This window comes from Cavia porcellus, unplaced genomic scaffold (genome assembly GCF_034190915.1).
Source record: "Cavia porcellus strain 051 isolate PalLab524CR breed Dunkin Hartley unplaced genomic scaffold, mCavPor4.1 scaffold_8, whole genome shotgun sequence".
NCBI classification, from domain to species: Eukaryota; Metazoa; Chordata; class Mammalia; order Rodentia; family Caviidae; genus Cavia; species Cavia porcellus.
In genome coordinates, this window is record NW_026947491.1 from 44,958,476 (window position 1) to 44,983,512 (window position 25,037).

The 25,037-nt window shown below is 36.9% G+C and overlaps 1 protein-coding gene, 1 non-coding gene and 1 pseudogene across 4 annotated transcripts in view; 1 reads left to right on the top strand and 2 right to left on the bottom strand.

Moving 5' to 3' along the window:
• LOC134477320 (lactoylglutathione lyase-like) overlaps positions 1-24,678 on the bottom strand; it is a 37,280-nt pseudogene extending 12,602 nt beyond the window's left edge.
• Positions 1-25,037, bottom strand: part of LOC100725948 (cyclic AMP-dependent transcription factor ATF-7) — a 105,250-nt gene that overhangs the window by 58,333 nt on the left and 21,880 nt on the right. For all 3 annotated transcript variants that reach the window (XM_003476024.5, XM_063254840.1, XM_013159333.3), the window contains one exon: positions 24,685-24,753. In XM_003476024.5, the coding sequence (XP_003476072.2) occupies positions 24,685-24,732 (48 nt within the window). In that variant the 5' untranslated portion in view covers positions 24,733-24,753. The remainder of the gene's footprint in view (positions 1-24,684; positions 24,754-25,037) is intronic.
• LOC111753377 (small nucleolar RNA SNORA66) lies at positions 13,587-13,717 on the top strand. The gene has a single exon (XR_002788180.1). It is a non-coding gene; the product is annotated as a small nucleolar RNA SNORA66 (small nucleolar RNA).

Sequence of the window (25,037 nt, forward strand, 5' to 3'; positions counted from 1 at the left end):
TTAGGAGGGTAGCATCCTTGAAGAATATCAGGGAAAATGTATTCTGTGCTTCTCGTCTTAGATTCTGGTAGTTTGCTGGCAATTTCTGGCATTTCTTGGCTTATGACATTATAAATTCAACCTTTTGATGTTCTTTCTCTGTGTGTGTCTTTGTCAAATTTTCTCTTTTTGTAAGGACAACAGTCATATTGGATTAGGGGGGGGGATCTACTCTACACCTGTATGACCTCATAGTTAACTATCTCAAGCAATGACCCTATTTCCAAATATGGTCATGTTCTAAGGTACTTGGGGAGAGACTCCATATAAATTTTGAGGGACCCAATATAACCCATAATAGCTCCCAAAGGTAAGTCCATGCTCTGATTTCCAGAACATCTGAATGATACTTTATATGGTAATTAAATTAAAATTTTGAGATGAGGTTATTTACTGTTCAGGTGGGCCCTATTATGGCTGATACACTGTGTCAACTTGAGAAGTTTAGAAGTTTAAGGAAGAGAGACTCAGCAGGGAGCCAGGAGGCTTACCCTTGTAAATAGTCTCATCCTGAGGAAGGGGAGTGCATAGAGATTTCCTGAGTGCTACACCCGCCCTGGAGGGGTGAGGGTGACCTGGGTACAACATAAAGGGAGGAGGAGAGGCTTATTTCCCTTTTGCTCTGGCTTCTGCCTTGAACTGCTGCTCCAGTGCCATGCCACTCTGCCTTGGAGCTAGCTGATTACGGACCGAAACCTCCACAAACAGTGAGCTAAATAAACCTTTTCTTCCTTCCTTTTGGGTGTTACATGGTTTTGTCCCAGTAACCAGAGAAAAGTAACCAAGACAGGTTCTCACTGCCATCACATATTGGATTAGGGGGGGATCTACTCAAAATAGTAAAAAATAAAAAAAGGCACTCAATGGAGATTAGATACACAGAGAAGAGAAAGCAATATGAAGACCGAAGTACAAGTTAAGAGAGGTACGGCCTTAGGCCAAGAAATGCTGACAAGCAACCAGAAGCTGGAAAAGACCAGTGTGCGGTATAATGGTTAATCCTGATTGTCAACTGGATTGGGTTGAGAAACACCTAGGACATAGCAAAGCATACTTCTGAGAGTGTTTGAGGGTGGTTCCAGGGATGACTGGTATGTGGGACAGTGAGCTGTAGGGGGAGACCTGCCCTGAAAATGGGCAGAACCATTCAATTGGCTGGTTGCCCCCTCAAGTGGATCAAAAGTGAAAGAGAGAGGAAGTTTGCCAGGGTATGTTCTCCCTTTCTGCTTCCTGGCTACCATGAGCTGAGCAGTTTTCCTGTGCCACGCACTTGCACCAGGATGTTTCTGCCTTGCCTCATGCAATGGACCCAGCTGGCCACGGACTGAAACTTTATCTTTTAAGTTGTTTGTCTCTGGTATTTTGTCACAATGATGGAAAAGATGATTAAGAGGGGCCAAAAAGGATTCTCATAGAAAACCTCCTCATGAAGGTATGGCTCTACCCTACACCTTGATGTTAGATCCCTAGCCTCCTAAATGGAGAAAATAAAGTTCTGTTGATTTCTACCCACCTAATTTATAGTAATTTGTTATAGCAGCCACAGGAATCTAATACACATATAATCTTCTCTTCTTCTAAATGTAATTATCCCCATGCTAAGAGTAGTAAAGGAGTCTGCAGATAAAAAGCTCCACAGGCACAGTTAAATTCCAAGTTATTATACCAACAATTATAATCCCTCAGCTTTCTGCTCTTGAAAATAAACATCAGTTAATAGGAATAATAGGCTGGAGGTGTGGCTCAGCACTAAAGCACATGCCACGCACACCTGAAGCCCTGGGTTTGATTCTTGGTAGCCCCCCTCCCCCAAAGCACTGCATCCGATTTATCATTTACAAATAACCTCATGTACAAAGTGTGAGAGGCACTCTCCCACTTACCACCTTTGCCTTTCCTATCACAAATAAGATATTAGCTTTTTTGGCAGTGATGGAGATTGAACCCAGGACCTTACACATAATAGGCGATTGCTACAGCACTGGGCTACATTGTCAATCCTTTTTTATTTTGAGACAGGGTTTTACTAAATTGCCTAGGGTGTCCTTGAACTTGCAATCTTCTTGATTTAGTCACCTGAGTCACTGAGATTATAGGTATCTGCTCCTGTACCCAGCCTAAATTCTTTTTCCCCCCAGTAATGGACATTAAACCCAGAGCCTTTGCACTAAGCTGTACCCTCAGACCTTTTTGAAACTTATTTTTTATTTTGAGGCAGAGTCTCACCAAGTTATTCAAGCTGGGATCAAACTTGTGATCTTCTCACGTTAGCCTCCCAGAGTACTGGGATTATAGGCCTGTACCACCACACTTGGCTCCAAATTATTTCATTTTAAGGAACATCTACTTAGTAAAAGTTTAATTCCATGAGGCTGACCTCTCAGATGCGGGGGAGATTTTTGTCTGTTTGTTTTTGAGACAGGGCCTTTCACTATAATTCAGGCTGGCCTTGAACTCACTATGCAGTCCAGGGTGGCCTTGATCTCATGCCCATCCTCCAGCCTCCAGAGGACTGAGATTACAGCTATGTACCACCATGCCTGGTCCCAGATGTGTTGTTGAATAGGATGTGTGATTCTTACTATCTATGCATTCTTTAAACATCTGAATTTTCTAACGGTATAAATTTCACTTAGAGGAATTTACTTATTGTTTTTTCTTGAATACTCTATACACTAGGTAGCCTAAGTTATAATACTGGGGGTAACCCCAAAGGTACTATATAGACTCGTAACAGAGAATGCTTTAATGGAATTGTTTGAGTTATCAAACACATCTTACTTCACACCTTACTTACTTTAAGTGTACTTCTTGGGCCTTCAATCCAACTTTTTGTCTGACTCCTTACCACCAAACACTTGATTTTCAAGCAGTTTTAACTTAGTGGAATCTACATACATAAAGGAGTGATAAGAGGGATTTTATGACTTTGAGAGTGTTGTAGCTTTGTAGAAAAAGAAACAAGAGTCAGTAAAGAGTGTCCACTGAGAAAGGATGAAGCTGAGCATGGTGGCACATGCCTATAATCCCAGCACTTGGGAGGTTGAGGCATGAGATGTGTGATGAGTTCAAGGCCAGCATGGGCTACGAAGTGAGTCCAAGACCAGCCTGAACTACATACTGAGACTCTGTCTCAAAAAACCAAAATACAGAAAAAAGAACAACAAATAAACCAAAAAAAAAAAAAAAAAAAAAAAAAGAGTGAGAGAGTGAGGGAGAAAAAAAAAAAGACTACAGAAAAAAATCATAATCACATTGGTTTTTTTCACTATTTGTAAGGTCATAGAAATTCTAAGGTTAAAAAACGTTTGAGGTTAATTGCAGGTGGCTGATGTTCCTTAAGACAGAGACCATAGGGGGCTGGGGATTTAGCTCAGTGGCATACGCGCCTGCCTTGTAAGCAGGCAGTCATGAGTTCTATCCCCAGTACCGATAAAAAAAGAAAAAGGCAAAAAAAAAAAAAAAAAAAAGACAGAGACCATGTCCATTTTAGTGTTAATTCCTAAAGGATAACATAATATCTATAAAGTATATAGGCAGCATGCAAAAATATCTGTTAAGTGAACAACTAAGATTTTTTCCTGTCCCATTGGAATTTACTTTGAAGGGAAATTAAGCTTTGTTTAGAACTTTAATCAATTTTATATCTCAAGTTATCATGCCTAAAAATGGGTTTATGAGAAGAGATATCAAACAATGCAATTTTTAAAGAAAAATTAAAACAAAACAAAACACAAAAAGAGGTACCAATTTCCTAGGGTAAGTTCTGGTTAGTTTATATGATAGCCAGTCTATTTGGTACTGCTGTAAGAGAAGGACACAGACTAGGTGAATTATGAATATTAGATGTTTGTACCTTTTGTGTGTGCATGTGTGGTGCTGGGGATGCAACCCTGGGCTCTTACATGTGAGGGAAGTGCCCCACCATTGAATCACATGCTCAGCCACCAGAACTTAGTTTGGCACACAGTTTTGTAGCCTGAGAAGGTCAAGAGTATGGCCCAGAATCTAACAGGGCTACATAGTAAGGATACACCTGACCAAGGCAGAAAAAATCAGCTGAACTCATCCTTTGCTCAGAAGCTCACTCTTGAGCTGGTGACCTTAATCCATTCATAAGGGGGGTGGCTTTAATGATCCAAGCCTCTCTCAAAGGTCTCGTCTCTTAATGCTACTTCTGTATCAATTAAATTTTATGAGTTTTACAGTAGATACTCAAACCACAGCACAGACTCAGAAGAAATGACTAATACTCAATATGTCCTTTTCACTCGTTTAAAATTGACAAGAATATTGGTACATATTTTAGGGGTACAGTCTTATAATTTGATACATTATATGGTATATAAAGATCATCAGGACAATTACCATTTTCATCTTCTCAAGTATTATTTCTGTGTGTTGACAACCTTCAAATTCTTCTTTTCCAGTTACTTGAAATGCATTATCACTGCAGATTTAGTTGCTTCACTGTGCTATGTCACCTCAAAACCATTTCCTCCACTGTACTGTTCTTTAGTACAAATTACCCATGCTGTCACTATCATGAGACTCAGGAGACTGAAGCAGGAGGATCATTGCAAGTTTGAGGCTGGCATGGGCTATGAAGTGTATTAAAGGTAAGCCTGAACCACAAAGCAAGACCCTGTCTCAAAAAACAAAAATCAAAACCCTCCCCCAAAAAGAGAAGAGAGAAAGAAAAGCCTAGAATAGGCTAAACTAGAGGGTTTTTTTTTTTTTTCCCAAATTGAAATATAATCTACTGGTAGATAATGAAACCAACTTGGTGGTTTGAAACCAGCATTTTTTTTTTTTTAAATATAGAACCTCATTGTGTAGTCCAGGACAGCTTTACACTCTGTGTAGCCCAGACTGGTTTTGAACTCTTGATGCCCCTGACTGTTTCCTGAGTGCTGGGATTACATGTACGTGCCACTATACTGGCTTGTAACCAGCTTTTTTTTTTTTTTTTTCTTTTTGGTACTCAACATTTTAAAAAAGAAAAGAAAACACCACTCAAACTAAAACACTAAAACAACAACAAAAACTGAGTCTATCACATTAGGAAAGGGTGAGTACCACTGTATTGCTTTCTGATTTCTATTATACTGATGTGTTTTAAGTTTCAAAGCAAAATATATTTCCTTTTTTTTCCCTTCATATTTTGAGATGAGAGTTTTACTGTAATGCACAGGTTGGTCTCAAACTCATGAGTTCATATGATCCTCCTGTCTCAGCCTCCTAAATAGCTGGAAGTATAAGCATGCACCATCATGTCTGGCATAAAATATATCTCTTCGGCTCACCAAAAGAATTTAGACTTAAGGTTTGTGATCCAACATCTAAGGAACTTAGAAGTTGTCACTTCATCCTAATATATAACAAGCTGAACAAACTCAAAAATCAACAATTACTCTTAGTTCAGAGAAGTAAGGTCACAAGACAAAGTGCAACCTTCCAAACTGGCAGATACAGAGAATCACTTTTAAAGTACAGGAAGACAGAGACTGAAAGTTACCTGAACTGTAATTGATGAAGCTGGAGGCTCAGTATGGACAGGTCTGAGTTAAAAATTCCAGGGTGAACTCAGTTATAGGGGAGCCTTTACACTTTCATGTGGCGAGGTTTACATCCCGGAGCTTGCTCTACCAAGTTCTTACAGTGCATACCAGAGGAAAAGTCCCTCTTGTTTCTAACTGAAGCTAGCAGGGGAAAAGTACACTTCTAAAATATAGTAGACTATTCTATTCTTAACAAGGCTCTCAGGAGAAACTTTCATATTTAAGCCTAATCTCCTGGGATTTATCAGATCCTAACCCTGGGAAAAGGGTTAATACCCAACTCTAGCCCCTCTCATTGCTAGGGAGAAAAAAACCAAACTGAAGCCAGGCATGGTGGTGCACACCTCTAATACTGAAGGAGGCTGAAGTACAAGGGTCCTAACAGCCCATCCTGGGCAATTTAGTGAGACCTTATCTAAAAATTTAAATGAAGACCTGAGGATGTAAATTCAGTGCAAAAGCCCTGGGTTCAATCCCCAGTAAACCCCCCCCCACACACAAAGTGAGAAGTACTATTGAAGTTCATAGTTTTCCAGACAGACCCCTCCCCACTTTTTTGGTCTTTTTGTGACGGGGTCTCACTATGCAGTTCAGGCTGGCCTTGAGCTCACTTTGTAGCCCAGGCTGGTCTCGAACTTGAAACAATCCTCCTGCCTCAGCCTCCAGAGTGCTGGGATTACAGGCATGAGCCACCATGCCTGGCTTTGAGACAACCCTTTTTATTTGTTTATTTTTCGCTATGCAGTTTGGGCTGGCCCAGAAATCAGTATGTTAAAAAAAAAAAAAAAACCCAAAACAAAAGACTTACGTACATAAAATCACTAATTTTGAATGTGTTTCAAAATACATGTGTCTTAACCAGAGGAGGCAGGAAGATCATTGCAAGTTTGAGATCAGCCTGAGCTACAAAGTGAGTTCAAGGTCAGTATGAACTGCAAAGCAAGACCTTGCATGAAGAAAGACAAAACCTAAGTGCCTGCCTGACAAGTGCAAGGCCGTGAGTTCAATCCCCAGTGCAAAAAAAAAAAAAAAAAAAGACAGAAAAGACTATATATATAATAAAATAAAATATAGGTATCTCAATCAATTTTAATAGTGAAACTACCATCTATATCAAGATATTGAATAAAAATCTTGCATGAGTGCTACAAAATCTCTTACATGTGAAATTTCTTATAATATCCTTATTTCTGTCTAATAAAAATATTACTCTGTACTTCTTTAAAAGTTTTTTTAAAAAATGAGGCAGGGAGCTAAGGATGTAGATTAGTGTGAGGGCACTCAGTTGAATTCCCAGTACTAAAAAAAAATTACAAAGAGTATCTGAATGCAAGTCAGTCAGCATGTTGGCACATGCCTGTAATCCCAGCACTCAGGAGGCTGAGGCAGGAGGAAAGTTGTGAGTCTGAGACCAGCCTGAGCTACAAAGTAAGCTCAAAGCCAGCCTGAACTGCAAAGGGAGACCCTGTCTCAAAAGATTAAAAAAAAAAAAAAATTTGAAGGCAGAAGTCACGTTCTGGTTCTGATGCTGATAAGCATCAGAACCAGAATCTAAAGGTACAGCAGAAATGTTGAGATTCTCAGACCAAGAATTCCAAAACACTATCATTAACATGCCAAGGGCTTTAATGGAAAAAAGTAGACAGTGTATAAGAAAAGATGGATATTATACGAACAGAGGTGGAAGTCCTAACACAGAATCAAAAAGAAATGCAAGCGATTAGAGGATACTGTAATAGAATAAAGAAGGCCTATGATGGACTCATTAGTAAACTGAACACTTTCAGTAAGAATCTTTGAGCTTGAGGACATGACACTAGACATGTCTAACCCTGAAAATAAAAGAGATTTTTAAAAAGCCAAAATAACTGCAGGATAATTATTCAAAATATACAGGTAATGAGAATATGAGGAGGAAACAGAAAGGACCAATATTTTGAAACAAAGACTAAGAATTTTCCCTAGTTAATGTCAGATACCAAACTGCTGATCCAAAAAATTCAAAATAATGAACAATAACAATACTAACAATAAAAAACAACCATACTCTACTACTGAACTACATCTCTAGCTGTAGTGTACTGAGTTTTTTTTTTAATACCAAAACAGACAAAGACAGTACAAGAAAACCACAAATCAGTGTCTTTCATGAGCAGAGATGTAAAAACCAACAAAACATTAGCAAGCTGAATCCAATAAAACATAAAAACAATTATACACATTATGATTAAGTGGGATTTATTCTAGGCAAGCATGGTTCACTCAACATCTGAAAAATCAGTAAATGTAAGCCAGCACATCAACAGGCTAAAGAAGAAAATTCACATGATCATAATCAATAGATAAAGAAAAATAATGTGATAAAAATCAAATATAGGCTGGTCCGATGGCAGTGGGTTATCAGAACTTATTAACATTAGTGTCACTAAAGTTGGTATACCACCCCCCCACTGCTAAATTTGACTGGCTTAAAAAAAAAATCAAATACAATTTTTAAAAAACTCTTAGTACACTAGAGCTAGAGATGTAGTTCCGTGGTAGAGTATGTGTTTAGCATGCACAAAGCCCTGGGTTCAATTCCTTGAACAATAGCATGAAACAAAAAACCCCTACACTGTACTAGAACTACTAATACAATGAAAAAGAAATAAAAGTATATATAAATATACATGGAAAAATGAAATTTTCTGTTTAAAGTTCATGATTGTCTATGTACAAAATTCAAAAAATCACTAACATAAAACACCTACAACCTCCCAGGTCTGGTGGTACATCCATAATCTCAGCAATCTAGGAGACTGAGGCAAGAGGATCCATAGATTATAGCCCATCCTGGAATTCAGTGACTTTTAATGACTGTCTCAAAAATATATATAAAATAAAATAAAATTTTAAAAGGTTCAAATATAGCTCAGTGCAAAGGCCCTGGGTTCAATTCACCATATAGTGGAGAAGAAAAAACTACATAGAACTGTAGGCAATATACTAAGGTTGTAGCATACAAGATTAATTCATGAAAAAAGTCAATTGCTTTCCATTACACCATTATATACCAATAATGAAGTGGAATTTGAAATTAAAAACATCTTACCATTGATCAGCACTGTCAAAAATGAAATACTAAGGTATAAATATAACAGAATGTATACAAGTCCTATATGTGGAGAGCTATATAATTCTGATGAAAGCTATCCAAGAACTAAATAAATGGAGAGAGAATCTCTGTCCATGTATAGGATTCAATATTGACAAGATGTCAGTTCTTTCCAACCTGATCTATAAATATAATCCCATTCATAATCCCATGAAGTTGTCTAATAAATATGGATGAACTACTATTAAAGTTTATATAGAGAGGAAAAAGACTTGGAGTAGCTAACTCTCTCATTTAAAAGATAACGAAGTGAAGGCAGGTATGATGGTGTGCACCTGTAATTCCAGGACTTGGGAGGCTGAAGCAAAAGGGTTACAGAGAGGACAGAGCTTGGACTAAATAGTGAGACCCTGCCTAAAAACAAAACAAAACACAAACAACAACAAAACAAAATTGGACGATTGATACTACCTAACTTTAAAATTTATAAGATACAGTAGGTACTGGGGATTCAGCTCAGCAGCATAAGTGCTAGCCTGGCAAACACAAGGTCATGAGTTCAATCCCATTACCGCCCTTGCCAAAAAAAGGTATAATAATCAAGGCAGTATAGTACTTGTGAAAGAACAAACAGCCAATGAAATAGGGATCCCCAAAATAGATTCAAATAAATATAGCTACCTAATCTTTAACAAATGAACAAAGATAGGGGCTGGGAATTCAGCTTAGTGCCTGTCTGCCAACCAGGAAGTCCTGAGTTCAATTCCCAGTGCAAAGGAGCAAAGCTAATCTTTTCAACAAATAATGCTGGAACATCTTGAGTAACCTCTTGAAAAACAAATTCAGATACAGACTTTACATTCACCACAAAAGTAGTTAATTCAAATCCATCACAGATCTCCTTTGCTGTGATGAAAAAAAAAAAATCTATCACAGAACTGGTAGTATAGCTCAGTACCACAGCACATGCTTAAGAGGTGTAAGGCCCTGGGTTCAATCACCAGCACCAAAAAAGAAAAAGAAGTGCTCACAGATCTAAATGTAAAATAGAAAAGTACAGAAATTCTAGGAGATAATATAAGAGAAAACCTAGATGACCTTGGGTATGGCAATGACTTTTTAGTCATTGAGAGAAATAATAAACTGGACTTTATTAAAAAACTATGCTCTCTTTGGACTCCAGGTGATGTACATTAAAAAAACAAACAAACAAACAAAAAAAAACTATGTTCTAGGGGCTGGGGATTTAGCTCAGCAGCATCAGCACCTGCCTTGCAAGCAGGCGGTCATGAGTTTGATCCCCAGTACCGATAAAAAAACTATGCTCTATGAAAGATAATGTTTAAGAATATGCAAACATAAGCCATAGATGGGGGAAATATTTACTAAAAAATACATTGGCTAAAGAACCCTTAGGCAGCTGGGGATTTAGCTCAGCAGCATAAGTGCCTGTCTGGCAAGCGCAAGGTTATGAATTTGATCCCCGGTAACAAAAAAAAAAAAAAAAAGGAACTCAGGCAAAATATACAAAGAACTTTTAAAACTCAACAATAAGAAAATGAATTTGATTAAAAGTGAGCAAAAGATCTGATCAGATACCTGCAAAAAAAAATTACATAGATGGTAAATAAGGATAAGAAACTATAAGGGCTAGGGACTTCGAGGCTGTGAGTTCAATCCCCAGTTACCCACCCCCCAAATAAGCTCAATATCATGTGTCATCAGGGAAACGCAAATTACATTAAAAACAATGACATACCAGCAGACACACTTTTCTATTAATTTTTTTTGTGGTATTTTGAGACGATTTTCCTATGTAGTCCAAGTTGGCTTTGATCTTGTAATTCTCTTGCCTCAGCCTCCCAAGAGCTGGGATTAAAGGTAGATAGCACTATACTTGCTTCTGTATACCTTTTAGAATAGCCAAAATCCAAAACACTTGACAATACCAAATGGTGATGAAAACATAGAGCAACAGGACTCTCATTCATTGAGTGGGGATGCAAAAATGGTGCAGCCACTTTAGAAGACAGGTTAGCAGCTTCTTATAAATCTAAATATACCTTTACCAAATGATCCAGTAATCATGTTCTTTGATATTTACTTGGATGAATTAAAAACTTATGGCCACATAAAAGTATGCATCCAGATTTTAGCTCTCATATTTTCCAAAACTTGGAAGCAATCAAGATGTACTTCAATCGATGAATAAATAAACTGCCTTACATCCAGACAATGGAATACTATTCAGTGCTAAAAAGAAATGAGCTAATCAAATTGAGTGAAGTGGTGCACATCTATAATCCCAGCTACTCAAGAGGTTAAGACAAGAGGATTCCAAGTTTGAGACCAGTCTGGGCAACTCAGAAACTCTGTCTCAAAATTTAAAAATTTAAAAAAAATAAATAAATAAAGACTAGGATGGCGAGTTCAGTGTTACAGCACTTTGCCTAGTAAGCATAAAAACCCTGGGCTCAAGGCCAGTACCACAAAAATGCTATCTAAATTGGGTGTGGTGAGGGGCTGGGGATTTAACTCAGCGGCATAAAGTGCCTGCCTTGCAAGTTGGCAGTCGTGAGTTCGATCCCTGGTACCAATGAAAACGAAAAAGAAAATAAATAAATAAATAAATTGGGTGTGGTGGTACACACCTGTAATCCCAGCATCCAGGAGGCTGAGACAGGAGGATTACTTGGAGTTGGAGACTAGCCTGTGCTACACAGTGAGTTCAAACCCAGTTTGAACTATATAGAGACCCTGTCTCAAAAAGCAATAAAAAAAAAAAGTGCTATTTAAGTCATAAAAAGACATGGAGGAAACTTAAATATGTAGTGCTAAGTGAGAGAATCTGGAAAAGTTACATACTGTATGACTCTGACTACATGAGATTCTGAAAAAGATAAAACTATAGGGACAGTAAAAGAGCTCAGTTGTTTCCATAGAGAAGGGAGGGACACACAGAGCACAGAGGATTTTCAAGGCAGTAAAACTCTTCTATATAATACTACAGTTAATGGATACTTGTCATCTGCTAAAACCTATGGAATGCACAACACCAAGAGTGAACTTTGATGTTAAGCATAGCCTTTGGGTGGCAATGTGTCAGTGTAGGTTCAGCAAGTTTAATAAATACATCACTGTGGTGCAGTATGTTGATAGGAGGGAAAGTGATATGTGTGTGGGGACAGGAATATACGAGAACGTTATGCTTTTCACTTAATTTTGCTATGAATTTAAAATTATTCTAAAGCGGGGCATTGAGGCACATGCCTGTAATCTCAACACTCAGGAGGTTGAGGCAGGAGGATGGTGGAGAGTTTGAAGCTAGCAAGGGCTACATAGTGTGTTCAAAGTCAGCTGGAACTACATATAGTAAGCCCCTGTCTCAAAAACCAAAAACAAAAAGTAAACAAAATTAACAAATAAAATTATTCTAAAAAATAAAGTTTATTAATAAAAACAAAGTGCAGACATGAAAAGCTTAGCTGGGCAATCTCAGCACTCAGGAGGCTGAGGCAGGAGGATCACCAAAAGTTTGAGGCCAGCCTGGGACACACAGTGCATCAGCCTGGCCTACACAGAGAGACGCTGTCTTAAAGAAAAAAAAAAGAAAGAAATGAAAAGTTTATTGTACATTTATTTTCATAGAGTGCTCAGAAAAGAGCCTGAAAAATTAAGCCTGAAGTAGAGTATCTACTGCTTATTATTTTAACGTTAAGACAAAAAAAGCTGTGCATAGCAGAAAGTCCAGCTTTCAAGCAAGAATTATCTCCTTGACAGAGCTCCAATCCAATTATACCCTAGCACTGATTTTTCTATCACCACCTCCTTTTTGTTTAGAGACAGCATTCACAACCTTCTGTTCATGCAGTGGAGGAAACAATTGCTTCCCAGAAAGGTTTAGCCCACTGTATTTTCCTAGATAAAGGAAAAAACAAAAAGCCATTCCACTCTGACAAGCTGATTACTGTCTATGGAAGAGTAAAATGCTTCCCTGAGGACTAACGGAATAGTCAACAAGGTATAGTATGTTCAAATCTTTAACCATTGGCATGCTGAGAGCTGCCAGGTATGGTACATAACCTCTCTCTTTTCAGCAGTCAAATGTGTGTAACTGAGCCTTGTATAGCTGTTGCTTTGGTCTCTCCTTTACACTATTGCAATTATCTATGTGAAATCTAGAAAAATAAAAGGAAAGACTGAAGAAGGAATAGCTAAAGTGCTGAATCTAATACAGTCTTTTATTTAGACATCTAGATCCCTCAAATTGTATTTTATTTTATTTTATTTTATTTTATTTTGGTACCGGGGATCAGATTCATGAGATTATGCTTGTCAGGCAGGCACTTGTGCCACTGGGCTATACTGCTGGCCCAATTTCTGGAATTTTTAGCATAATTATTATTAAAATCCCCTCTCTAATACAGTTTAAAGGACCTAGTCTCTCCTTAATCTTAATACCTAAAAATAAGTCAAATGACAAATGTCTGAAGTTACGAACATAACACAGTGAAAAAATAATGTATACAAGTTGTCTCTGTGTAAAACAAAATGATGCACACTGAAGTAGCAGATGTCTATAACATTATTTGCCCACTCTGGTATTCTATAGCTAGTTATATGTATATATCACTAGTGAGAACTTGAAAATTATCAATACTTCTTTTTCAATTGATTCTAATAACCTTCCAATGAAAGCACCGCCCAGACCTTGGTCAGTAAGTTTGGAATCAGACACAATTTGAAATTATGTGAGGTTCAGTATTAAAGTGCATTTTAAAGTAAGCGTGGTGGTGTATGACCATGATCCCAGCATTTGGGAGGCTGAGCCAGGATGATCACTGAGAGTCTGAGGCCAGCTGGGATACATAAGGAGTTCAAGGGCATAGGGAGTTCAAGAAGTACATAGCCTACCTGATGTGGCAGCTAAGGGAACCAGGTTTGCTAAAGTAACTGTGGTGATAGGCATATATTAGTCTCAGAAGCTACTGAGGTGGCCCGTTTTACCTCTTCTTATATAGTATTAAAAAAAAGTACATAGCAAAATGCCTCTGGCCTCAAAAAATACATAAAATTAAAAAAATAAAAAATAATATATAATGCATTGATAAAAGCATAAAATACATAAAATAATAAATATATTTATATCTTAAATCATCGGATTGAACTTCTATTATCTGTTAATAACCTCGAATGAGCCAAGCTTGCAGTTTTGCTTTATGGATTGCTGCTCTGAATCACCTTTGCTTTGTACTTAGGTTTACAGGAACTTCTCACTCACACACAGACACACACATATATAACTAACTGGTCTATCAGAAGCATCCAGAAATAGAAACAAATGAGATCTTTGGACACTACAGTGATCATTTTGGTAGGTTGTGACTTCGTCCACCTATGCATTCTCAGGTTTTTTTTTTTTTAATCAGTACCAGGGATTGAACTCATGATCACGCGCTTGCAAGGCAGGCACTTATGCCGCTGAGCTAAATCCCCAGCCCCTCATTCTCAGTTTTGAAGCCAAGTTAACTTCATGATTCACAGTGGAAAAGACAAGTCTCCAGTCAGATATTTTCTGCAACTGAATGCAGAGTTAATTTCACATGGTCCACAGTTACACAATGAATCATTATCAGAATAAGAAAGAAAGTATATTTTAAGTGAGTTTCCTAGGGGAAAGACAAAGACATTCAAAAAAGAATCCCTTTACTATAAATACCAACTCTAAGACTACTTGACCACCATTGTATCTCCACACTAGTGATTGAACACAGACCTTTGCACTGAGTTATGCATCCCTCACCATACCTCAGGTGAGGCAGGGTCTTACTAAATAACTAAGTCACCCAGGCTGAGCTTGAATTTGTGGTTCTCTTGCCTCAGCCTCCCAGAGTTGATTACAGGCATATACCACCACACTCCATATGACCTTATCTATTCTGATGCTTTAAATGTATTTTTACATATTTTTATTAATTTATTTCACATGTTTCCAGGTATCTGCTTAACCATGTATTTTCACATCCAACAATAATGATAAATAATATGTCCTTTGCATTACACATATCACTTTGCAAGGGAAAACGAAAAAGCAGATATATAGATATGAAGCCAAAAGAGAGAATTTCACACCTGAAGGAGAAGAATTTTATTTATTTTATGATGCTAAGAATCAAACCCAGGGCCTGGCATATGCTAAGCAGGTATGTTACCACTCAGGTATCTTCCCAGTAGAGAATAATATTACTATTCAACACCTAATTTTTCATGCAATCATATGCCAAAAATATCAGTGATGAAGCAAGTTAACAATCCCTGGGCAGATCATACATCTCTCTGTACTGTTAACATACCTTTGATCATAAACAGTATGGCATTTCACCACTACATGGCAGTAACCAAAAATACCCAGATACCACTGTTTGACTTTGCAAGTTTACAGAATTAAAACTAACATGAAAAAAGCTGGGCATGGTGGTGCAGGTCTGTAATCCCAGAATCTGGGAGGCTGAGGTAAAAGGATCATTTTGAGTTGGATGCCTGCCTGCATTACAAAGCAGAGAAAACAAACAAACAAACAAACAACTAAGATGTGAAGGAAGGGAATATGAGTAGCACCCAGCCTAGAATTCACAAAAATGATATCAAAATGCTCCTTGGGACCTACTTGAGAAGATGCTAAATTCATAATTTCTAGGTCCCAGTTTTCTAGTTTTGTCTACATTTCCATCTGGTAAAGAATTAGTTTTTAGCCTGGTATGGTGGCACATGCTGGTAATTTTAGCACTCTGGAAGGCTGAGGTAGGAAGACTGCAAATTCCAGCTCAGCCTGTGCAATTTAGCAAAACACTGTCTCAAAATTTAAATAAATAAATAAATAAATTAGTTTTTGCTGGTTGTAGTGGTGTACATCTCTAATTCCAGCTCTTTGGGAGGCTGATTCAGGAGGCTCACAAATTTCAGCCTGGGTAACTTACTAAGCAAGACCTTGTCTCAAAAGAAAAAAAAAATGTTTAAAAGGGCAGTAACAGTGCAAAACTCAATGCAAAGACCCTGGATTCAAAACTCAGTTTAAAAAAGACAAAGAAAAAGAAAAAAAAAAATCAGTGGTAGGTTAAGGGTGCAGCTTAGTGGTAGAGTATATTTAGCAAGCACAAGGCCTTGGTTTGATCCCCAACACTACAAAATAAATAGATGATAGATAGCGATTTTTAAAGGATAGAAAGCTAATAGTTGGGAGGCTGAAACAGGAGGACTGCCATGAGTTTGAGGTCAGCCTGCGCTACATAGTGAGTTCAAGGTGAGCCTGAATTTCATAGCAAGACCCTTTTCAAAAATAATAATAATAATAATAAAATTACCAAGGGTTTAGAAGGAAAGAGAAGGAAAGGGAGGGAGGACAAGGTGGGTATTTTTAGAGTAGTGGAATTACTCTGCATGCTATTGTAATGGCAAATACATATCATAATACAGTGGCCAAAATCCACAGGATGTACACATAGAGTGAACCCTAATGAAAACTATAGACTTTAGTCAATAATAATATATCAATAGTTGTTAACTAATTTTAATACACTGATGTAAGATATTAATACAATAATAGGTGAAATTGTGTGAGGTGAACTGAGGAGATACATGTGGATTGACTTTGACTCAATTTTTCTGCAAATGCATCACTGCTCTAAAAAATAAAATATATTTGGCCAGGGATACAGCTCAGTGGCATAGCACCTGCCTGGCAAGCTCACGGTTGTAAGTTTGAGTCCCAGTTATGCTAGGACTAGGTACAAGGGGTAAGAGTCAAGTTGTACACAATAAGAAGACAAAAAGTAAAAATTGTAAAATTTATAAACCATACATCACAATCTGGCAAGGACAGTAATTAAGGACAAAGAAAGAAACAAGGAAATGAAGGAAGGACAGAAAGACAGCTCTCACAATTGTACTTTACAGTGATTGATATGTAAGCAACTAAAACAAATTTATTTCCCTCACAGAAACAGAATCCAAGAGGCTTATGAAGAACACTGAGATTCTCAGCAGAAAAATCACCATCATTAAGCCCCTGGTATATCTTCGAGTGTCACCCTGATGCCTTTCCCTGTAGCTAAGGAATCAGTTTTGAATCTGTCACTAACCAAGTATGTAACCTGTGCTGGTGCCAATCTTTATGATAGATGGTGCTATTTTTCAGAAAAATCAAGGGATAATTGTCCAGTATCAAAAGAAGATCTGACCCTTGGGAAGAAGAGGGTGTTCCTTTTGCCACAGGATGATTCTTTCTAGAATAACAAGTAGGCTCTTCAAGCAACCATGTTTTTGATAAGCAAAGCTACAACTCTGACAGCCAATCTGCTGAACGGCAAACAGAGCATTCAGCTTTCTACAACGACTCAAAGAACACAGCAAACCTACACATTTATTTTGCTGACTTGCTCAGCACAGCACAAGGCTTTCAAAGGCAAAAAAGAACTATTTCCTTCCAACTCAGGGGAAGGGATCTAAAGACAAAGCTGACTGGGATTTAAAGACAAAGCTATATCTGCTCAAAATCTGGCATCACTGATGTGAACAGCATTGATGTAAAAGCTGGAATGATGGCTGGTAATTTTAGCTCTTAGAGCAGAAGTTGGTTCAGCACTTCAATCTGCTGGTAGAATCAGCAGCCACACAGAGCACATGGTATGCCAGACTGGGAATGGGCTAATTTCACAAAATTCATTTTCATTCCCTCTATACTTTCACATGACCATTGCAAATAGTCCAGATTCTTCCCCAAGCACAATCTTTGGTAGTGAATTTCACTGCACAAAGAAATTTCAAAATGAAACACAAAGATACTGTTATAAAAGAGATAAACTCCAATGCTTCCATCTTTTCCCCAACATGCTTTCCTTCTTAAAATCCTATCCTCAACACAATTTTATGAGAAAAAAATTGAAAAGCAAAACCACCTTACAGTAAACTATTAACAGCATCCCCTCAATTTTTGTCATCTTTTGAAGATTAGATTTTGAAAGAGAAATGCTTTTTATATATCCTAACTCAAAAAGTAATAGCCATATCTTATAAAGAATGATACCTCTGTGGTTAAACAGATTCAACCTTCTCAGACAACTATGAACAAAGAAAGAACAACAAACCCCCAAAATTTAGTAGTAATGAGTTATTTTAATTTTTAAAACATGCAATATTGTATTAAGCAAGTACTCTCAAATTGGTACTGCAGCAAAGGTCTCAGTAATGGCAAAACATAACACAGAAAACCAGAATAAAAGTTTTTCTCCAAATAAAAGCAAAAACAACCTTTTTCATAAGAATTAATGGAAAGAGGACAAAAAACCATTATTTTGTTTTATAAATATATTTTAAAATAATATACAGTATGTCTGAAATTTTTAGACATTACTAACAGGCTGGGATTTAGTCAATGTCTACTAACACAACTGCAATCCTCTTACAACAGTTTAGCATTTGGTTATACAGACTTGATTAAGATCAAAATCTGGCTCTGACCAAACTCCAGCTGAAGGAGCTTTTCTTAAAGTACTATAAAATCAAATTTTTAAAAAAGGCATTCTGGCATTCGGTTAAAAAGATTAAGTTTGTGCAATTACAACCCTTTGAGCAGAATGTTGAGGTACTCTTTCTTCTTTTCTGAAAGATTTTTCAAACAGCATCTTTAGCACCTTGTTCATAATGCACAATTTATCGGCATTTCTTTTCCTTTGTAAATGGCCGGGAGGGAAGAAGAGCTCCACAGTAACTGTGTGTGGTTAGTAACGGCGCTTTTACTTGTCACTGTACAAAGCCTGTTAAATATTTACAACACAGACAGCAATTTCCAGTCCTAAACACCCAGTTGTGAGCTCAAATTTTTTTACAAATAAATCTATGACAAGTTTTCCCCAGCAAAACGCCAGAAGACTTTACTAACAGCTTCAAGAGACCCAATGGGTCCAAAGGAGCAGTTATAGGCCATCTGGTGATTACTTATTATTATTTATACAGCATTGTAGATGTACACACAGATGTGTTATGAATTCACATACAGTGAGGCTCTAACAAGGACTTCAGACAGAATGTGACTGCTGAACAAGTCAATCTGCATTAAAGAAAAAAGCTAAACAGAGACAGGGAATACACTGGCTGTTTTTTAATCTCCTATATTAGCTGGAAGTGATTTTATAAAAGAATGAAGTCTGTACAATGACCGTATCATGTAAGTAAAAAACTGGCCATATGTGATTCTTTGAGAGTGACAAAGGAAGGATAAAGAAATGACAGGCTTTCAGATCCAGAAGGCACTTTATTAACTTGTTAGTTGATAAAAGAAGGGACTAGGAAGAGACCTTGTCCTGATTTAGGAAAACCTAACTGTGATATGAAGATACAAGATTTTATTTTATTTTCTACTGCGAATTCTATGGGCATGCATTTCAAGCATTAAGCAGTATCCAAGGAAAACAAACGTGAGTAACTGAAAATATTCACCATACTTTCCCAAGTATAATTTCAATTAGGTTCATTTAGCTCTTTTGGGTAGGAAGGAGAGGACAGACTGGAGCAAGAATGCTTTTAACATACTATTCTTTTAATAAGATCATAATAAATATGAAAAGAAAATCAACCACATGTTCCTAAGAGCAAAGTCACAGTATCAGATCTGACATTAAGAAATGAGTTTAATTTCTTGCTATTAATACATTTTAAAAATTCCAGCACTGACTGTCTATATGATGGTCTACTTCCATCACAGGTTACATAAAACTGTGTATACTAAGAGTAGGCTAAAAGTTATTGTAAAATCAATATATTACAAAAAATAAGGCTAGCATTTGGGCAAGTTGTGTATAATGCAGTGCATTTTCAGCTGCCTGACAGCATGCAAGCACTCTTACCAGATGGGAACTGGATGAATTATTGAATAAAATATGAATTATTAAATAAAAATTTGATAACTCTTGGCAGGGGGTGAAGAAGAAAGGCTTATCTGTTTGCCTGAAATTGCCTTCACCTGTCGTAGCATGTAAACACCACCACAAATGGCATTTACTAGAGCATTTCTTGTCTTGTTATTTTCCAATTCAAGACGCTCCCCTCACATAAAGAATTAGTAATCAGCACCAACTCATTCTTCCTTGCTTTTCTCTTGTTGTCATGCCAGGTAATAGGGAAATTTGCCAAAGGGATAGAATAAAAGATTCTGAATCCCATAGTACCAGTATGATCCTTTTAATGGTAGGCTGGGGTAACAGGAATAATCTCTATAGATTTGTGTTATATAGGCAATAAAACATATACCTTTGCAGCATGCCAGCATTTAACCAATCATAGGAACTATTTGTTGCCTCATATATTACAAAGCAATAGAGATTTAAGGGATAATGTTCACAGAAGCAGAGGATATGAAGCAATAAACAGCTTTGGAGGTTGGTTAAGTGCCAAGTGAAGCCAGGACTACAGCAGCATAAACATTATTTCTACTAGGAAAAGATAAGGAGGTACAAGAAGCTACCACCATAACTAGGGCTCCATTTCTATTTTTGGGTTTTGAAAATAAAAGGAGTCCTGTTGGTCTTTAAATTAGTTGTAGGCTTCATGTCTCTGAAAGATATGAAAGGATTTTCAACCTTTACCTAGATGTCCTCTGGGAGAAGATCTGAGAGTAGTGTTGTTAGCCCCTTAAGGTTATGACAGACAAAAAGAAAAAAACAAAGCCTTTTCCATTAAAAGGACAGAGCTGATACAGAGTAGAACCTTTTCTCAATCACTGATGATGGGATGATGCTAACTGTCCATAAATGTTATCTTCTCTGGGCAAATGTGTTCCTGACACAATGTGAAACAGAAACTGAAATGACCAGACTTTGCTCAAAGACTTGATGGTATTCAGAAAGTCCATTTATACTGCAAATCAGTACCAAGCCTGAGAGGAAAGTATAGGAGTATGGAATTGGTTGACACCTATTAATAAAAAGCAGGGAAACACCAACATAAAGGTAAGTTACCTAATTGCATACACATAACATACAAATAACATACAAATAACATCTCAAATTCAAGACTACTAATAGAGTATTCTTGTTTCCACATTTAATAAACCAGCTTTGCAATCCATTTTCAAATAAAAATAGCCCCCAAGAGTATTAAAAACCTACAAGACTAAGCCAGATATGTTGATGCATGCCTACAGTCCCAGTCACCCAGTAGGCTAAGGCAGGTGGGTCAATTGAGCCAAGGAGTCAAAAACAGGCTGGAGCTGGGCATGGTGGCACACAGGCATACTCCGAGCACTCAGGAGGCTGAGGCAGGATGACCACTGCAAATTAGAGGCAAGCCTAGGCTACAAAGTGAAACCTAGTCTGAACCAGCCTGAACTGCATAGTGAAACCCTGTCCAAAAAGACCAAAAAAATAAAAAATAAATAAAAAAGTCTGGATAACACAGTGAGACCTCCCACAAACAAGTAACTTAAAAGATGTATCAGATTTAGCACCAAACTATATTTCTATTATTTTAATGACATAGAAGTAAAGTCATTTTATAAGCACAATGTTTTTAAAAAGATATTATCTTAGAAAGATTTCAAAAACCATATATCACAATTCTACCAATCCTCTGCCAATAGAGTATCTGGGGCACTGTTACCTTAACAACACCAACCTATTCTCAGGAGGCCACTCTGTTAACAGCTCTTGCTACCACATTCCAGTGAGAATTTTTAGCAGGAGAAATGCTTTCCTATGTTCTCTTCATGAAGGTGATGAGGTGTCAAGAGAAACAAAGAATCTCAACAGGGGAATAGAAATTTAAAAACCTAAAAAAACCCCATCACCTGTCTTTTCAGATAAGAATGCAGACAACACATCCTTCACAGCAGCCATCTTTTTAAAAAAAAAAAAATTACACATATTTAGAACTCAGCTGTGTCACATCAGACTTACTGTTGGGAAGTAGATCATGAACAGCATCCAAAAATAACAGCTATTAAAGACCTAGCAACCAAAACATGTTTATGTATCCATTGAAAGCCTGGTGGTTTTGATTATGTAGTGCACAGCATAATCCACTAGTCTATTTTAGGTAAATTCTAATTTTGTGTTCCCTTAATATTAAAGTATAGGATGATTTATCATTAGGGATACATAGGGTAATGTCTGGACAGGGAGAAGAGAAATAATACAATATTCCTATAGTTTTGTTTGATTGCTTGCCTTCCAATAATCACTTGCTTTCACTCTTTCTTTACCTGATGGAAACCAATGCTTTTTTAAAGACTTCTCTAGTAGCAGATTCTAAACTATGTCTTCCAAAAATTATCATGGTCTTTATTACCCACACTGGGACTTACACATAGCCTTTTTTAGTATTCCCAGAGTAAGTAATTTGAGTCAATGCTAACTGGACTACAAATAACTTTAAAACTTTGATGTGGCTCCAGAATATAACCATTTTCAAGGGATACAGGGAAGTTGGATAACAGGCCAAGGGCAGTTAACTTAATCAAATTTATCTTCTCTGCCAGATTTTCAGTATTTCATATAACATAAAGTAGACACAGTACATCTTCCAAAGACTTTGTTCTAGAGCTATCTGCTATCAGATATTGAAAGAAACTTGGTAGGAGACTAAATATAATTTCAGAACTATAATCTCACCTGAACATAATTTTGACAGAAAAAAGAGGTAAGGGGATGAATCATGTTCTCTTCGAAGTCTTAACTTGTAGTTTTCTATCCTTTTCCCTATGACACAAGCATTGTGAATCCAAAAGAAAGTACTCATTTTCTCAAGTTCTGTACTCACCTCTGGGGGTGGGGAGGTTTTCAGAACCTAAACCAGAGAGTTCTAAAGAATTTTAACCAAAATATCAACACATAATTTAGAAATGAAAGGAAAAAAAAAAGGAAAAGGCCTGTGAAAAACAAAACCCAACAATATAAGGAAAAATAAAAATATAAGGAAAAATACATCCCTATCATTTTCCTACCTTTAGAGAAAAAAAAAGCATTTTTAAAAAGGCAAAACAGAAGCAAGGAATCATAAAATTTCACAATTTCGTGAAATCTCACAAATTTCAGTGACTACTACTCTTTTCTGACAAGACAAAGAGATGCTATTTATATATTTCTTTCTCAGAAAGCTTAAGAGATACTTTACTTGTGTATTCCTCACTTTTATCACCTTTTTTTGTTTCTTTGAAAAGTCTTGTGTTTGGGTGGTTTAAGCGTACAACATTTAAGAGGAATATAGAGATTGAGTAGCTTAAGTAATAAATGAAGAAATACATATAATAAGTATAGCAAGTATAAGAAGTATAAGAAGTAAGTAAGCATAGTAAGTATAAGAAGAAAACCTTTAACTGAAAAATAAAGATTTGTCAAGTAGATAAGTGAAGAGTACCAGGCATCAGCTATGGGAGTCCTGGTGAACAGCATTATCAAATGCACATATGAAAATCTAGAGAGATGATTTTTAGAAGCATACCTTAATAAAATTGTTTGAAAAGTGAGAGAAATTTACCCTATCTTCCCAATTGACCCCTATTAGAAAGGAAAAAGATAGGTAAAGAAAGAGAAGGGGAGAGAGGGAAGTAGAGTGAGCAAGACAGAGAGAAAGAACGAAAGAAAGAAAGAAAGAAAGAAAGAAAGGAAGGAAGAAAAGCAGTCAAAAACAGTTTAAAGTTCAAAACTTTGACAAGGACAGCATAGGGGCACACAGCTATAATCCCAGCATTTGGGAGGCTGAAGCAGGAAGATTGCTCTAAATTCGAGATCAGCCTGGGCTACAAAGTAAGTTCAATGCCAATCTGAACTACATAGTAAAACACTGTCTCAAAATGCAAAACACAAAACAAAACAGAATTAAGGAAATACAACCATAGGACACTCAAAACTGTAGAATACAATGGATATTTCAGTGTCTTGTCTGAAATATTCATCATTTATTGAAATTTAAAATCTTCTGTCCATTCCTTGTCACCATTCCCATCTTATCTACCTCTCAAACTCTGGTTCTTAGGATTCTCTAGAATTTAGCTCTTCTTTTTGTCTAAGTATTTACAATGTTTAATAGAACTAGTCTGCAATCTCACATACTACCAGTAAGTGTCACTGGACAGTCACATGACATATTTCTAACTGAACAGAAAGTCATCCTTCAGATAAATTCATTATAAAATGAATTAATGAAGGTAGATAAAAATTTTTTGTATTTTTTTTTTTTGTATTCTTTGTGGAACATTTGGAGAAGGTCTAGGAAAAAGAACTAATACTATAACCAAAAAAAGATAGCTTCAATAAAATTATTCTATTAAGAAAGTATGACCAAAAAATGTAACATACACACACACACACACACACACACACACACACACACACACACAGATATGCAAACAATTATGTGGCAGTTAACACAGAGAATAACACATTAATCATAGCATCAGACAGGAGAAATGTTTATGTAATGCTCAGATCTCAGGTTCTATGTTGGATTTGTAGATATGTGCCTGAGCTGTTAGCAATAATTCTCTGAACCAACAGTCAAAAGAAATACTTTTTTAAATTTAAAAAATCCAAATAGACTATAAAGCCAGGGGTCCACAATGAATGGGTACATTATCAACTGTCTTTCCAAATATAGTAAACAGATTTTTACATCCATGAAGATTGAGGAAAAGATTATTTCTCAACTTGCTTTTATTAGATGGATCGGTTTAGGAAGAGGAGAAAGCAACATGTATTCTTCAACACTGTGCAGGAAAACAAACACCAGTCAAATAACAATATGGAAGAGAGCAAGGTAGATTTCATTATGGTAGAGTGCCTAACACTTCCTCATAACTTGGATTTACACACAGCAAATCCTCTGATCTGATTACCTCCAGTGATCACGTAAAATACCGGCTTTAAACTCTTTGCCTTAGTGATAAAACAGCCACTTTGATTCACAACGAGACATTCACAATAAAGTATATTGTAAACATACCTGTCCACAGCCTGGGGCATTGCACACAAACGGTCTGTCGTCTCCCATATTTCATATAGCAGAGCAAAGCTGAGGAGGGGGAGGCAAGGGAAAAGTTATGTTAAATACGCTGAAGCAAAAAATGTGCTTCAAAAATATCAAGCCTAGAAACAGGTGTTCTGAGAATGCCATCTATCAAAGCTATAAACACAGGCTACTTTGAGGAGACTCATTAGACAGGTGTCATATGACCTATTGTTCCTCAACTGAAACTTTTAATTAGAAAAATTTAGACTTAAATAGTCAAGGAATTTAAAATCTTTGCCAGATTTTTCCTCTATTACAGTACGTAACATACTTCTCTAGTCAGCTGA